This window comes from Otolemur garnettii, unplaced genomic scaffold (genome assembly GCF_000181295.1).
Source record: "Otolemur garnettii isolate 467f Iridium unplaced genomic scaffold, OtoGar3 scaffold00007, whole genome shotgun sequence".
In the NCBI taxonomy this organism is placed as follows: domain Eukaryota; kingdom Metazoa; phylum Chordata; class Mammalia; order Primates; family Galagidae; genus Otolemur; species Otolemur garnettii.
In genome coordinates this window covers 24,115,236-24,129,199 of record NW_003852402.1, presented here as the reverse complement: position 1 = coordinate 24,129,199, position 13,964 = coordinate 24,115,236, and the positions used below count along the sequence as shown (strand labels likewise).

Genomic DNA, 13,964 nt, shown 5'->3' with positions numbered 1-13,964 from the left:
TGGTTGGGTGCATAGATATTGATAATTGAGATCTCATCATACTGAGTATTGCCCTTAACAAATATAAAGTGGCCATCTTTATCTTTGGTTACTTGAATTTTCCATATAAGGGGTCTGGCATATTGCATCCTGGAGGTGTCATTTAACAGGGTCCTCAATCCCTCATATTTATTTTATTAGATTCAGGTTCAACTTACCCAAACTTTTTTTTATAGAAAAGAAGAATGAAAATGCTAACTGTGGCTTTTATGTGATCACTCCAGCTGGGTTGGCTGAATTGAAAATAAACTTCAATGTTAAAAAAAATAATAAAAACTTCTGTGCTGGGCAGTGCCTGTGGCTCAAAAGAGTTAGGGCACTGGCCCCATATGCCGGAGGTGGTGGGTTCAAACTCAGCCCTGGCCAAAAACTGTAAAAAAAAAAAAAAAACCAAACAAACAAAAAAAACCCCCAAACTCCTGTGTTGTCATCTTACTAAATATTAGAGCCATGTTCACCATTTCAGGCTATTTTAACATGGTACTGCCAGGCTGGATTGGTGGAATTTTATTCTTTGACACTAATTAGACTCATTATAAAGGGTTCCCCCCATTTTTTTTTTTTTGAGAGAGAGAGTCTCACTTGGTCACTGTGGGTAGAGTGCTGTGGCTTCATAGCTCACAGTAGCTTCAAATTCCTGGGCCCAAGCGATTCTCTTGCCTCAACCTCCCAAGTAGTTGAGACTAATGCCCAGCTACCCTGCCACAATGTCCCACTAGTTTTTCTGCTTTTAGTACTGAGAGGGGTCTCACGCTTGTTCACGCTGGTCTCAAACTCCTGAGCTCAAGCAATCCACTCGCCTCCGTCTCCCAGAATGCTAGGATTACAGGTATGAGCCACGGGGCCCGCCAACTATTTTCTGTCTCATTTATAGGCGCTCCTTGATTTGATAAGCAGGAAACATTCATGACATTTTTGATGACTGGACTACCCTCTTTCATAGAGCAATAATTATCAACATGTTGCCGCCAAAGGTCATTAAAATCAGGTTATGTCTTTGCAACAGGGCCAGCTTATTTAATTCTATTAGTGTCTTGATTCGAGACAGATGAGTTCCGTGGCTTGGACAGCCAAGGCTTCTCCATCTTTAGACTAAAGTTTCTACCGTTCCACCTCTAGAACTGAGTCAGAACAGCCAGAGCCATTACCTTCACATCTCATCCACCTTTGCCAACTTTATGGGAGTCCCTAAGACACGAACATCCGACTAATGTACCACGAGCACTTATGAATGGAGGCTATTACAGGTAATAAATGTACCTGTTCCAACTTACATACAAATTCAACTTAACAACAACACTGCAGAACCTATCGGGTCCATAACCCGGGGACTTCCTGGCAGTAACTTTCTTCCTAAAAGCCATGAAAATGAGTTAACAGTCATCTTGGAAAAGTATGTTTCTTATGTAAAATACATTTTCTCCCCCTTCTCAACCTCCACTGACAAAGAGCTCCCCCTACCACTATAAGGCAACCTACTTTTTGGTTTTCTCCCCTATGAAGCCCCAAACCTGACATCAATAATAAATATTCAAGGGCAGTGCCTGTGGCTCAAGGAGTAGGGCGTCAGCCCCATATACCAGAGGTGACAGATTCAAACCCAGCCCCAGCCAAAAAACAAACAAAAAAAACTGCAACAACACCACTAAGAAATATTCAAAACAATGTTCTTAAATGGACTTACCTTCTGTTAATCTGAGAACGAGACTGGGATCTAGTCCATATTTTTCAAACGAGCCGCTTGTTTCAGAGTGGTAAGTTATTTGGCTCAGGTGTGAACGACTCTTCATTCGGGATGAAAAAGTCGACTTCTGGTGGATTTTCATGGTACGGTTCTTAGCTTTTTCCTGCCCAGGTAGAAAAGTGGATAAGAATTTTTTATATTCCAAAGTAATATTATTTTAAAATTAGTGATCATACATAAAAATATCATTTGCAGCAAATGATATTAATATTCAAGAAGCAAGCTCGAGTTCTTATTTTTGAAGGAATGTGTGGTTTTATTTCCTTCCTACGTGGAGCTGAACAAAAATATATATAACATTGAATCTTCATGATACATATACGTTATAAAGATGAGATTGGAGGGCAGCACCTGTGGCTCAAAGGAGAGCGCCGGCCCCATATACCAGAGGTGGTGGGTTCAAACCCAGCCTTGGCCAAAAACTACAATAAATAAAATAAAATAAAATAAAACCCACAAATATGGGACTGGAAAATGTCCAGCTGTCTTTATTTCCAGTTTTGTCTTGCTCTAAATGCAGGCAAATTTTGAAAATTCCAAGAGTTCATTCTGCAGAATTGAAAAGTTGGAAGGAGCTGAACTGCCCCAGTAGATTTTTTTTAAATTTTATTAATTAAATCTCATTAATTTTTTTTTCAATTTAATGTTGGGTAAATTCAACAAAACTCTACAACACATGCAAAAAAAAAAAAAAAAAAGAAAAGAAAAACAAGAGACAAATCAGTTGTTGAGTATTTCTAGATAGTTTCCTTGTTCTAATTTGGGCAAAGAAACTCTGTAATCAACTTTTTCCTCTGGGAGGAAAGAAAGTCAGTGAACCAGACTGTGTAAGGAATGACCACACAAGTAGTAAAATGTAAGTGTAAGTCGCAGTGGGAAAGCCAGCTTCATCTCTGATCTCGCTTCATGGACAACAATTCTAACCCCGCCCCTACTTTTACACACACACACACACACACACACACACACACACGTCTGCATCGTCTTACCTCTATGGGCTCGACACATTCTGAGTTACTCATGAAGTTACTCATGAAGACTCAGCTCCCACTGTTATACCCAAAGCGAGCGGAATAGAGAAACGCCAGCACACTGGGTCCAAGGTAAACGAGGGTCCTTTATTGATCGGCCAAGCTGAGAGCTGACCCACACCTGAAAGTCTCCCGACCCCTAGAAGCAGGGGGTGGAAACCTTTTATAAGGGTCTTTTGGTAGGGATGGGGGATTCCTTAATGCAAGCCGAATTTGACAAGAGCCAACATCTGGTAAGGGGAGTCCTTACAAGGGGAAGCTGGAGTTTTGCAGTTATTACTGAACTCTTTCAGCTGAGCTTCCTGTCTTAAAGGGGGAGTGTTGAAAGCCCCCAGCGAGAAGGAGTTGGGGTATAACACTATGATCTCCTCAGTGAAATTTCTTCAATTTCTTTCCTTTCCTTCCTTTCCTTCCTCTCTTTCTCTCTTCCTTTCTCCTATCCCTTCCCTTTCTTTCTTTCTTCAAACAGGGTCTCACATTGTCACCCTTGGTAAAGTGCTATGACATCATAGCTCACAGCAATTTCAAACTCCTGGGTTCAAATGATTCTCTTGCCTCAGCCTTGCAAGTAGCTGGGACTACAGGCTCCCACCACAAGGCCTGGCGATTTTTAGAGACAGGGTTTCACTCTTGCTCAGGCTGGTCTCAAACTCCTCAGCCTCCCAGAGTGCTAGGATTATAGGCATGAGCCACTGTGCCCAGCTGATAGTGAAATCTTTTTCTTTTTCTTTCTTTCTTTCTTTTCTTTTTTGAGACAGAGTCTCGCTATGTTGCCCTCAGTAGAGTGCTGTGGTGTCACAGCTCACAGCAACCTCAATCCTTGCGGTTAAGCTATTCTCTTGCCTCAGCCTCCCAAGTAGCTGGGACTACAGGCACCCACTACAACACTGCGCTATTTTTTTGTTGTAGTTGTTTTTATTGTTTGGCAGGGCAGGGCTGAATTCAAACCTGCCAGCTCCTATGTATGTGGCTGGTGCCCTACCCTCTAAACTACAGGCGCTGAGCACGCTAGTGAAATCATAACACACACACACACACACACACCAGCACTACCACCACCACCACCAGCCTCTTCCCACCAACAAAGATAGGCACTCCTTTCTCTATATCTCCTTTGCACGCCTCTATGACTGTATTTCGCAGTCACTGATGTATGACATTCTAGCTATTTTAGCTAAATAAAAATTTCAGAAGTGTAAAAATGTGGGAAAAGTGGGTGTTAGAATCAAATGAAGTAGAGTACACTGTAGTTGTCACACTGGACCGTAGTGGCGTCTTTGTCTTCCTCCACCAGGGGGCAGTCTTTGCGGGACGTGCTGGCTGTGGCTCAGGTTTATCTCAGATGCTGACTTCCCATCTGCCTGTGTTGGTAGCTGAGTCCCGGGTCTTAACCAGCAGAGTCCGTAAGAACGATGGATAAGAGGATATGACTGTAGCATTCATTGGGATTGGGGTTTTAATAAAACCTTACCCTTGACTTGGCTGCCATTTCATTTTCTTTAAAAAGAAAGAGGTCTTTGAAAAAGATTTTATAAGGCCTGTCCTTTTTGACTGTGTCATCATTTCCTTTATCTGTTAAAAAAGAAAAAAAGAATGAATGAATTTCAACACCCCTCCTTTGTTGACCAGGATGGTAAGACTCTTGCCAGCTGGGGTAGAGTGAGTGAGGTACAGAGGTCTCTGAGAAGGTAGGATGCAGACAGCCTCACCTCCAGATCTCCAGGGCAGGAGCCTCAGCTTCTCAATTCCCCACGGCACAGAGTGCAGTGCTTAGTGCTCCATGGGGAATGATTTGATAAAATAAGGAGGTCCTGGGCAGAATAGCAGGATCACAGCTTGGGATATTAAGCTGTTACTACCCATCACTATACATGCCACCTTCCGTTACCCCTTCTCATGCCACCATTTCAGCAGCAGCAGACACAGCCACTACCCTTAGGAAGAGCTTCAGTCCAGACCAGAGAGAATTTAAAAAGAAAGTTAAAGATCATAACAAGTGCTGGAGAAGAAGTGGAAAAACTGGACCCAAACCCACTGGGGCGAGGCAGATGGTGCAGTCACTTTGGTAAAGTCTGGCGGTTCCTAAGATGAACCTAGACTTGCTATGTAATTTAGCAGTTCTACTGCCAGAATACACCAAGAGAAATGAAACCGCACTCACCGCCAGAGCTGTGTATGCATGTTTAGAGCAGTAGGGTTCATAATGGCCAAAAGAGAGAAACAACCCAAATATCCATCGACTGATAAATGATAAACAGAAGGAGAATATCCACGTGGTGAAATATTATTTGGCCATAGAAAGGAATGAGGCATAAAACCCGCCACAGCACCAATCAACACTGGAAACGTATTCAGTGAGAGAACACAGTGACAGAGGCCGACGTATTTATACTTTCATTTATATAAAATATCCTGAATTGGCAAATCCACAGAGACAGAAAGTGGTTGCTTAAGGCTGGGAGATGGGGCCTGCAGGTGATGGCTAAAGGATGCAGGATTTCCTTTGGAGGTGCTGCAAATGTTCTAAACTTGACTAAAGTGACAGCTGCATGTTATCTGTGAATACACGAAAAGTCATGGATTTGTACACTGAATTAAAAAAACAGGACAGGCCAGTAAGAAAGAGAGAAAGAAAAAGTCAGTTTAATTTCTGAATGGATTTTCTGGGTTTTCTTGGGGGGGGGTAGTTTCTGTTTTTATTCATAAAATTTGAAATGACAAAAAGTCTTTCTTTTTCTTTATTTCTGACTTTTTTTTTTTGAGACAGAGCCTCACTATGTCACCCCTGGTTGAGTGCTATGGAGTCACAGCTCACGGCAACCTCAAACTCTTGGGCTTAAGTGAGTCTCTCACCTCAGCTTCCCAAGTAGCTGGGACTACAGGAGCCCACCACAATGCCTGGCTGTTTGTTTTGTTGCAGTTGTTTAGCTGGCCCAGGCTGGGTTTGAACCCACCACTTTGGTGTATGTGGCTGGCACTGTAACCACTGTGCTATGGGTGCTGAGCCTATTTCTTGCTTTCTAAGGCTGAGGGTGGGGGTGGTGAGGAGGTAAGGGGATGGAAATCTTCTGGGAACTGGGACTTAACACCTTAAACCAGAGAAAGGGAGATAGTTCCACAGGACGTGTTCCCCACCCACACCCCTCATTCATCTCTACCTTAGGAAAAGACTCTACTCCCTCTCAGCACGCAGAAGGCTATGAAGGAACTCAGTGGTTCTGACTCTCAATCACTGGACTCACTCTGACTCTATCCTCAAAGATTCAGACTTAACTGGTCAAGCCAGCATCTGTACCGAAAATTTTTTTTCACTTCTTTTGAAGACGGGGTCTTGCTCTGTCAACCAGGGAGTGGTATCATCATAGCTCTCTGTAACCTCAAACTCCTAGTTAGAGTGATTCTCCTACCTCAGTCTCCCAAGTAGCTGGGATGACAGGTTCCTGCCACAACACCTGGTTAGTTTTTCTATTTTTTTTAGAGACAAGGTCTTATTCTTGCTCAGGCTGGTCTTGAACTCCTGACTTCAAGTGATCCTCCCACCTTGGCTTCCCAAAGTGCTAGGATTACAGGTGGGAGCTATCATGCCTGGCCAGTGTAGGATTATTTTGAGAGCCCCTCCAGGTGGCTGTGATGTACAGCCAGAGGGAAGAATTAGTGGATGAGAGCTTAAAGAATTAGTGGAACAGAAGTACCTGAGATGTGGCTGTTTGCCCAGGGCTTCAGTGGAGAAAGTGGCAGTGGTTGTCAAAACCTGAGGACCTATGGGTCTTAGGGAACTGGGTCCAAATTGTCAAAGCTCATGCTGCCTGCTGTGTTATGAGTGACCAAAGTCTTTTGTCTCTGACCTAAGAGTTTTGTATCTCTTGTCTACACCCATGACATTGTGGCAAGCTAACTTTTTAGTTACATGTTGGAGAAAAATCTTAGCCCTTATAAACTTTTAAAATTTATAAATTTTAAAAAATAAATAAAAGAATAAATAAAATTCTTTCATCTATGTTTCTGTCTGATTTTTTAAATTATTGTTTCAGGTTAATTTGATGGTACAAAGGAATAGGTTACAATGTTTGAGTTTGGTAGGTAGAGTCTCTCTTATAATTGTGTCCTGCCCCCAAGCGGTGCAAGAGGTGTGCTATATACCCTAACATGGTGCCAGCACACCCCCTCCTTCTTCCCCTCTTGTCACAATTCTTGGCAAAGTCACCTAAAATACTTCAATTAAAAAATATCCTCCTGGCTTGGCACCTGTAGCTCAGTGAGTAAAGTATCAGCCACATACACTGAGGCTGGAGGGTTCCAACCTGGCCCAGGCCGGCTAAACAACTGCAACCAAAAATAGCTGGGCATTGTGGCGGGTGCCTGTAGTCCCAGCTACATGGGAGGCTGAGACAAGAGAATTGCTTAAGCCCAAGAGTTTGAGGTTGCTGTGAGCTGTGACAGCACTGCACTCTACAGAGGGCAACACAGTGATTCTCTGTCTCAAAAAAGAAAAATCATCCTATACACACTATTTCACTATTCTGTATCTTCTTTTGCCAGTTAGTAATGGAGCTGGAAATTATTGTTACATCAGCATATATACAGAGGGCCCAAAAAAAGAGGTATACACATTTTAAGAAAAGTTGTAATACTCAGTATATATTGGTAACAAAAGATGAATGAAAGTCACATTTGAGTGCCTCTTGTAAATGCAATAGTTAAATATGACTTGAGTATTACAATTTTTTTTTTGAGACAGAGTCTCACTATGTCACCCTCAGTAGAGTGCTGTAGCATCACAGCTCACAGCAACCTCAAACTCTTGGGCTTAAGAGATTCTCTTGCCTCAGACTCCCAAGTAGTTGTGACTACAGGTGCCTGCCACAATACCCCACTGTTTTTTTTGTTGTTGTTGCAGTTGTCATTGTTGCTTAGCTGGCCTAGGCTGGGTTCAAACCCTCCTGCCTTGGTGTATGTGGCTGGCGCCCTAACCACTGAGCTATGGGCGCCAAACTAGAGTGTTACAATTTTAATACAGGATTTTTCCTTTCTTAAAATGTGTATACGTTTTTTGGCACCTTCTGTATTTACTTCATTAAAAAAAGCTACCTAGTATCTCATCCCCTGAAGATATCATACTTCACATAACCAACCCATAATGTCCAAGGGACATTATGATTGCTCCAGTATCCTGTTAACAAATATTATATAAATAATGCTGCAACGAATATTCCTGTACACACATATTTGTAGAATTTTCAATATGGTTCTTTTGAAATGCTTTTTAAACATTTAGAAGTTGGCCGGGCACAGTGGCTCATGCCTGTAATCCTAGCACTCTGGGAGGCTGAGGCAGGTGGACTGCCTGAGCTCACAAGGTTGGAAACCAGCCTGGGTAAGTGTGAGACCCTGTCTCTTAAAAAAAGAAATAGCCAGGTGGTGTGGTGGGTCCCTGTAGTCCCAGCTACTTGGGAGGCTGAGACAAGAGAATGACTTGGGCCCAAGAGTTTGAGGTTGCTGTGAGCTATGATGCCACAGCACTCTACTGAGGGCGACAAAATGAGACTCTAAATAAATAAATAAATACATAAACAAATATTTAGAAGTAGAGTAGAGACTACTAGCAGCCCCCCATTCTTCCTTCTTCTATAGGAATAGTGCCCTTAATTTACACTTGGCACATGAGCACACAGAGGGTAAACTATATTTCTCAACCTCCTTTAGAGGAACTAAGTTCTGGCTAAGGGGATGTCAACAGAAGTAGCGAATGCCACTTGTAGGCATGTTCCCCATCTCCCCTTTTCTCCTCTTTGCGGGAAGGAATGTGGGTGTGATCACTGGTGCAGAAGCAGCCATCTTGGCCCAGCCACAAGCTAGGAGGGGCCTGGGCCCCTGATGTGACCCCCCCCCATAGGGGGCCTGGAACTGTTGTGTCCCATTTCTGTTTACCTGAGAGAGAATAAACTTTTATCATGTTCAAGTCACAGCTGTTTCATATTTCCTGCCACTTGTGGCCAGACTTTTTCATTCTAAATACAGATACTGCCAAATTGTTCTCCAAAGAGGGTGCCTGATAGAGCGTGGGCTACCTGTAACCATCTAATTTTTAAATTTTTGCCAGATGGATAAGTGAAAAAAGAAACGTATTCCTTGTATACTTATAAATAAATAAGCAAGAGGATAAGGAGAAAGGGCGGTAAGGGAAAGAAGAGAGTTTGATAAAGTTTAGTTATTCATGTCCTTTTATTAGGACTAATAATTGAGTTAATTGATTCATGCCATGAGAGAGCGTAGCAGTCTGCCTAAAATATAGCCATTTAATGCATCCTCTGATTTGATATTTTTTTTTTCTTAAAGTAAAAAGTAAAACAGAAAGTTTACAAACTCTCTACGTCTTATGCTAAGCATGCCCCCCTCCCTTTGTCTAACTCTTCCAATTTGCTACGGAGCCTCACTGAACTGGGTACCAAACAAAAACTTAACGATGGATCTCTTTTTACCTGCAGAATTCTCTGCTGCCGGGAGTAAATTTGATGACATTTTGTCTCCTGGCCCTGTCCAAAGAGAAAGAAAAACATTTTTTAAAATTCTGTAAACATCTTCTAAAAGGCCTAAGTTCCACAGCCAATGACTTCCATAGCCTTTATGGCTCTGAAGAGCAGCGTACACCTAAACTCTTTGACCCAGCAATTCCAATTCTAGGAATTTAACCCAAGAAAATGATCAGACAAGGGAGCAAAAAATTACATGCAATACTACCTGCTCAGTGTTATTTAATAAATCGGATTTGACCAAATAACATCCATATACCCATAAAGTGAATTGCCAAATCGCCCTTTAAAATGATGCTATCGTCACTATTTGCCTCTGTTCACTATATTAGTATAAGAGTAGAAATATTGTGGCTAAAAAATGTATCCAAGAATCTGAGAGGTGTTTGAAAAGCTGTTCACCAAAGATTAGTAATGATTATCTCTGATAATCTGATACAATCTCTCCTTTGGTTTTTATCAGGTTTGGGATTAGGGTTAGGTGATTAAGATACTCACCTTAGCTGCAAAATTTAAGGAATGGCCAAAAAGAAAAAGAAAATACTACGTTATCTAGATAAATAACATGTTCATGTAATATTTTTAAAACATCCAAACTAATGCAGAAAAAATCCATGATAAGGGAAATATGAACATTTTAAATACAGTCAGCATCTGACTGTACTTATATGAGCTTAAAACTCAGAGCCTTGTCTCACCTGTATCCCAGCACATAGATCTTGTTTTTGTTTAAAATTTTGATATTGGCTTGGTGCCCATAGCACAGTGCCAGCCACATACACTGAGGCTGATAGGTTCAAACCTGGCCCGGGCCTGCTGAAACAACAGTGATAACTGCAATAACAAAAAATAGCCAGGCGTTGTGGCAGGCACCGGTAATCCCAGCTACTTGGGAGGCTGAGGCAAGAGAATCTCTTAAGCCCAAGAGTTTGAGGTTGCTGTAAGCTGTGATGCCACAGCACTATACCGAGGGCTGCATAGTGAGATTCTGTCTCAAAAAAAAAATAAATAAATAAATAAAATTTTGATATTTTGTTCACTGTGGATTTGGGAGGTTAATTTTTGTTCTTTAAAAAAGTGAATTAGACTATTGCTTATTTTGATAAGTGAGTTTTTGCCTCTCCTTTAGATGATGTGGCTAAAGCCAAGGCCTCTCCTTAATCCTGGTCCTGATTTTTATATTTTTTGGTATCATTCAAATTACTGAATAAGCTTGTATAACTGTTCCAATGAGAAAAACAAAAAAGATATATTCCTAAAGGATACCCAAGATTCTCTATGAAAGTGTGCCCACAACACCAACAATGGGACCACACCTCCTATTTGGGGCTGCCCATTTAAATTTACACCTCACGAATCTCAAAGAGCCACGTGTAGGAGCTAAATGTCTGAGAAGCACATCAGCAGGCTGTTGAGAACACAAACTTTGGAGAGTGGACATGCCTGATTTTGAATCTTCGTTTGTCATTTACGGATGTGTGGGCAAGTTCATTTAACATTCAGAAAATGTTTAATGAGTCCGTTCTATGTGCCAGGCACTGTTCAAGGTAGAGGAGACAGGGCAACAACAACAACAAAAAAGACAAAAAGAAGAACAAAAACCATTGTCTTTGTGGAGCCTACATTTTAATTACTTGGCATCTCTGAGCCTTGGGTTCCTGTTCCCTAAAGTGGGCAACTTGTAGCTCCACCTCTTACGGTTTTCTTGAAGATTCAATGAGGCAATGGATTTAACCAAGTGGAGGGCCTGGCTCACAGGTGAACTCAGAAAGGGGGAGCTAGTACGTGCTAATGTTTAGTAATTAGCATGTAATTTTCATTCCAGCAAAAAAGAGTGGAGAAATTATGTTAAAGTATAGAAAAGAGAAAAAGTTAACTAAAAAGCTATATTATTGACATTATACTTTTCAAATGGCTGAAAATTTTTTCATAGGCATTAGGTTCATTCTTACAGGCAAATGAGAAGTGAAAAACTGGTGACAATCTCTGGTTTGATACGTATTTGGAATATGGATTAGAAGGATGCAAGGATTTTCTTAATTTTACACTTTGTACCCATCCCCACCCTTGTCACACCTTTCCTCCTTCAATCCTTTTATCTATCTAAATTTGCTCCCCTCCCAACTCCTAGTCTCTTCACCCTAAAAGTCTCTCTGCAGTGGGCATCTTTTTCATGCACAGAAAAACCTGAACTTCTGTTCCTCTAAGCCAACTGCTAAGGGCAGATGTCTGCTCTAATTCCATCTCTTCCCTCACTCAGAGAACATGTAAACCCAATCAGCATTCTCTAGGAGTTGTTATACTTCCATATGCATGAATCCCTCTATTAATGAATAAAGGATTGGTTAGAAAAGTGGTGGAGAGGGAGAGCCAGAGGACCAGTTGTTCTTAGGAAGACATTATAAAGTTCCCTTTCCAACCAGAAAAAAAGTCAAAGCCCACGAATGTCTTGGTGGTGCAAAATAAAAATAGCAGGATGGCTAATCAAAGGCTCTGTGCCAAAAGTAAGGGAAAATGTAATTGGATTGCATAGCAAATGCCTGAAAATGCATAGCTTTCAATACATGTTCAAATCCCATTTCTGACAGGCAAGAGATACAAAGAGCTCAGACATATCAGAGATGTAAAAGCCATCCTCTTTAGAGGAGGCATTGACTCAATGATTAAGAGCATGGACCCTTCATGCTTCAGTTTTCCTACTTTTTTTTTTCTGAGACAGAGCTTCAAGCTATCCCCCTGGGTAGAGTGCTATGTCATCACAGCTCACAGCAACCTCCAACTCCTGGGCTCAACGGAGTTTCCTGCCTCAACCTCCCAAGTAGCTGGGACTACAGGCGCCCACCACAACGCCTGGCTATTTTTTGGTTGCCGCCATCATTGTTGTTTGGCAGGTCCAGGCTGGATTAGAATCCGCCTCCTTAGGTGTATGTGGCTGGCACCTTGCCACTTGAGCCACAGGCGCCGAGACAATTTCCCTACTTTTCAAAAGGGTAATGTGAATAGTGCATCCCTCATGGAATCAGCAGGTAAGTTAATAAATGCAGCCTTTGGGATAGTAAGTGCTGCCAGAGTGTAGGCATCTGGATAAGAGCATTCTAGGTGGGAGAAGATGCCTGGTGTGTTTAAGGAGCAGCGAGAGGAATAGCGGGACAAAGTACAGTGGACAACAGGGAGAGTGATAGATGAGCCAGAGAGATATTTTAATAACAAGTTCAAGATTACTAGGGTTCTGTAGGTCACTTACTCAGGGAATTGGAGACTCAATCAATGAATCAGTCTGACTGCTGAGCTGAGAAGGAGCTGTAGACAGGGATGAGGGTCACAAAGGGACACACCTGTTAGGAGGCTACAGCCACCAGGAGGCAGGAGACAAGGGGGGTCCCTTAGAATAGTAATGGAGGTGATCTGATTCTAGATACGCTTTGAAAGTAGAGCCTGCAGGCTTGGTTTATGGTTTGGTGTGGAGTATAAGAACAGAAGTAAGGATGGAGGTGCTGTCAACAGAGACAGAGAAGGTAGTGGGGGTGGTTGCGAAGATCACAGGCTCACTTGGGAACATGTTAGATTTGAGGTATCTATTGCATACACCAAGGGACACGAGTGAAGAATGCACTATTCTCCCAAGTGAACACTACACTGGTTGGTTTAGTTAATTCTTGTGTTCCTCCAAAATTTATACAATCATATGTGGCCACTGAGTTGGGTCTTTTCACGAGTGAAAAAAGACCAGTAGGTCTTTTCTGATGATATTTCGGACTGCTCCTTTGCAAAGTGAAGACTTATGGGGGGCAGGAAGATTTGACTGTGGCCTCTGACTCTTGATAGCACTGTCTTTTATATATGGAGAATTGACCTTAGTGCACCACAGTCTTTTATCAAGCACAGACAATAATGCCTTCCTTATGGGCTTGCTGAAAATTTCAAATGTGATGTGTGCGAGGTGCCTGTTTACAGTAGGCTGATGGAGAGAGAAGAGATCACTTATGCTTTCTTCAGAGTAGAGACTGTCCAGATCTTTTCTCTTTCTGGTCGACTCTGGCTTGTGAATAAACAACAGCATTTGAGAAGAATGGGGATGTGGGCGGTGCCTGTGGCCTAAAAGAGTAGGGCACTGGCCCCATATACCAGGGGTGATGGGTTCAAACCCAGCCCCGGCCAAAAACTGCAAAAAAAGAAAAGAAGAAGAATGGGGACGTAACCGACAACTAGCTTTCCTAAGAAACCCCCAGTGGGAGAGTTCTGGTCCTTTGAGAGGAAACTCCCAGCAATATCAGTGCCAATTTAGGGGACCTGGCTCACTTTCATTCAGATTTTTAACCTTCTAAGCTCCAGGAAAGTGGGGAAAGGAGAGTCAGGTTTTTACAAGGTCCAATCCTAGTTCTAGATCAATCCTAAACGAAGTTAACAATAACACTGTCTACCAGATATTATTGGAAGCAGTTTAGTTTTCACTCACAACCACCCTCTCTACAACCCAGTGGAAATGGTTTTCTAGATTATTTCAGTAGAAGATAGAAAGCTATGTTTATCTCCCCCACGCATATGAGGAGTTTAGACAGGCTCTCTCAGACCCAATGCCTTGCAGAATTTTTTCCCCACCTCCTCCCCGCCCACCTTGGA

General features: G+C 42.2%; 1 protein-coding gene across 1 annotated transcript in view; it reads right to left on the bottom strand.

Annotated features, from left to right (window-relative positions):
* The window catches only part of CCDC38 (coiled-coil domain containing 38), a 62,763-nt gene extending 53,430 nt beyond the window's left edge, over nucleotides 1–9,333 (bottom strand). Inside the window, exons 1-3 of the mRNA XM_023509433.1 lie at nucleotides 9,294–9,333; nucleotides 4,286–4,386; nucleotides 1,724–1,886 (exon numbers count right to left, since the gene is read on the bottom strand). Of these exons, the coding sequence (XP_023365201.1) occupies nucleotides 1,724–1,886; nucleotides 4,286–4,386; nucleotides 9,294–9,333 (304 nt within the window). The remainder of the gene's footprint in view (nucleotides 1–1,723; nucleotides 1,887–4,285; nucleotides 4,387–9,293) is intronic.
* Between the last annotated feature and the right edge of the window lie 4,631 nt (nucleotides 9,334–13,964).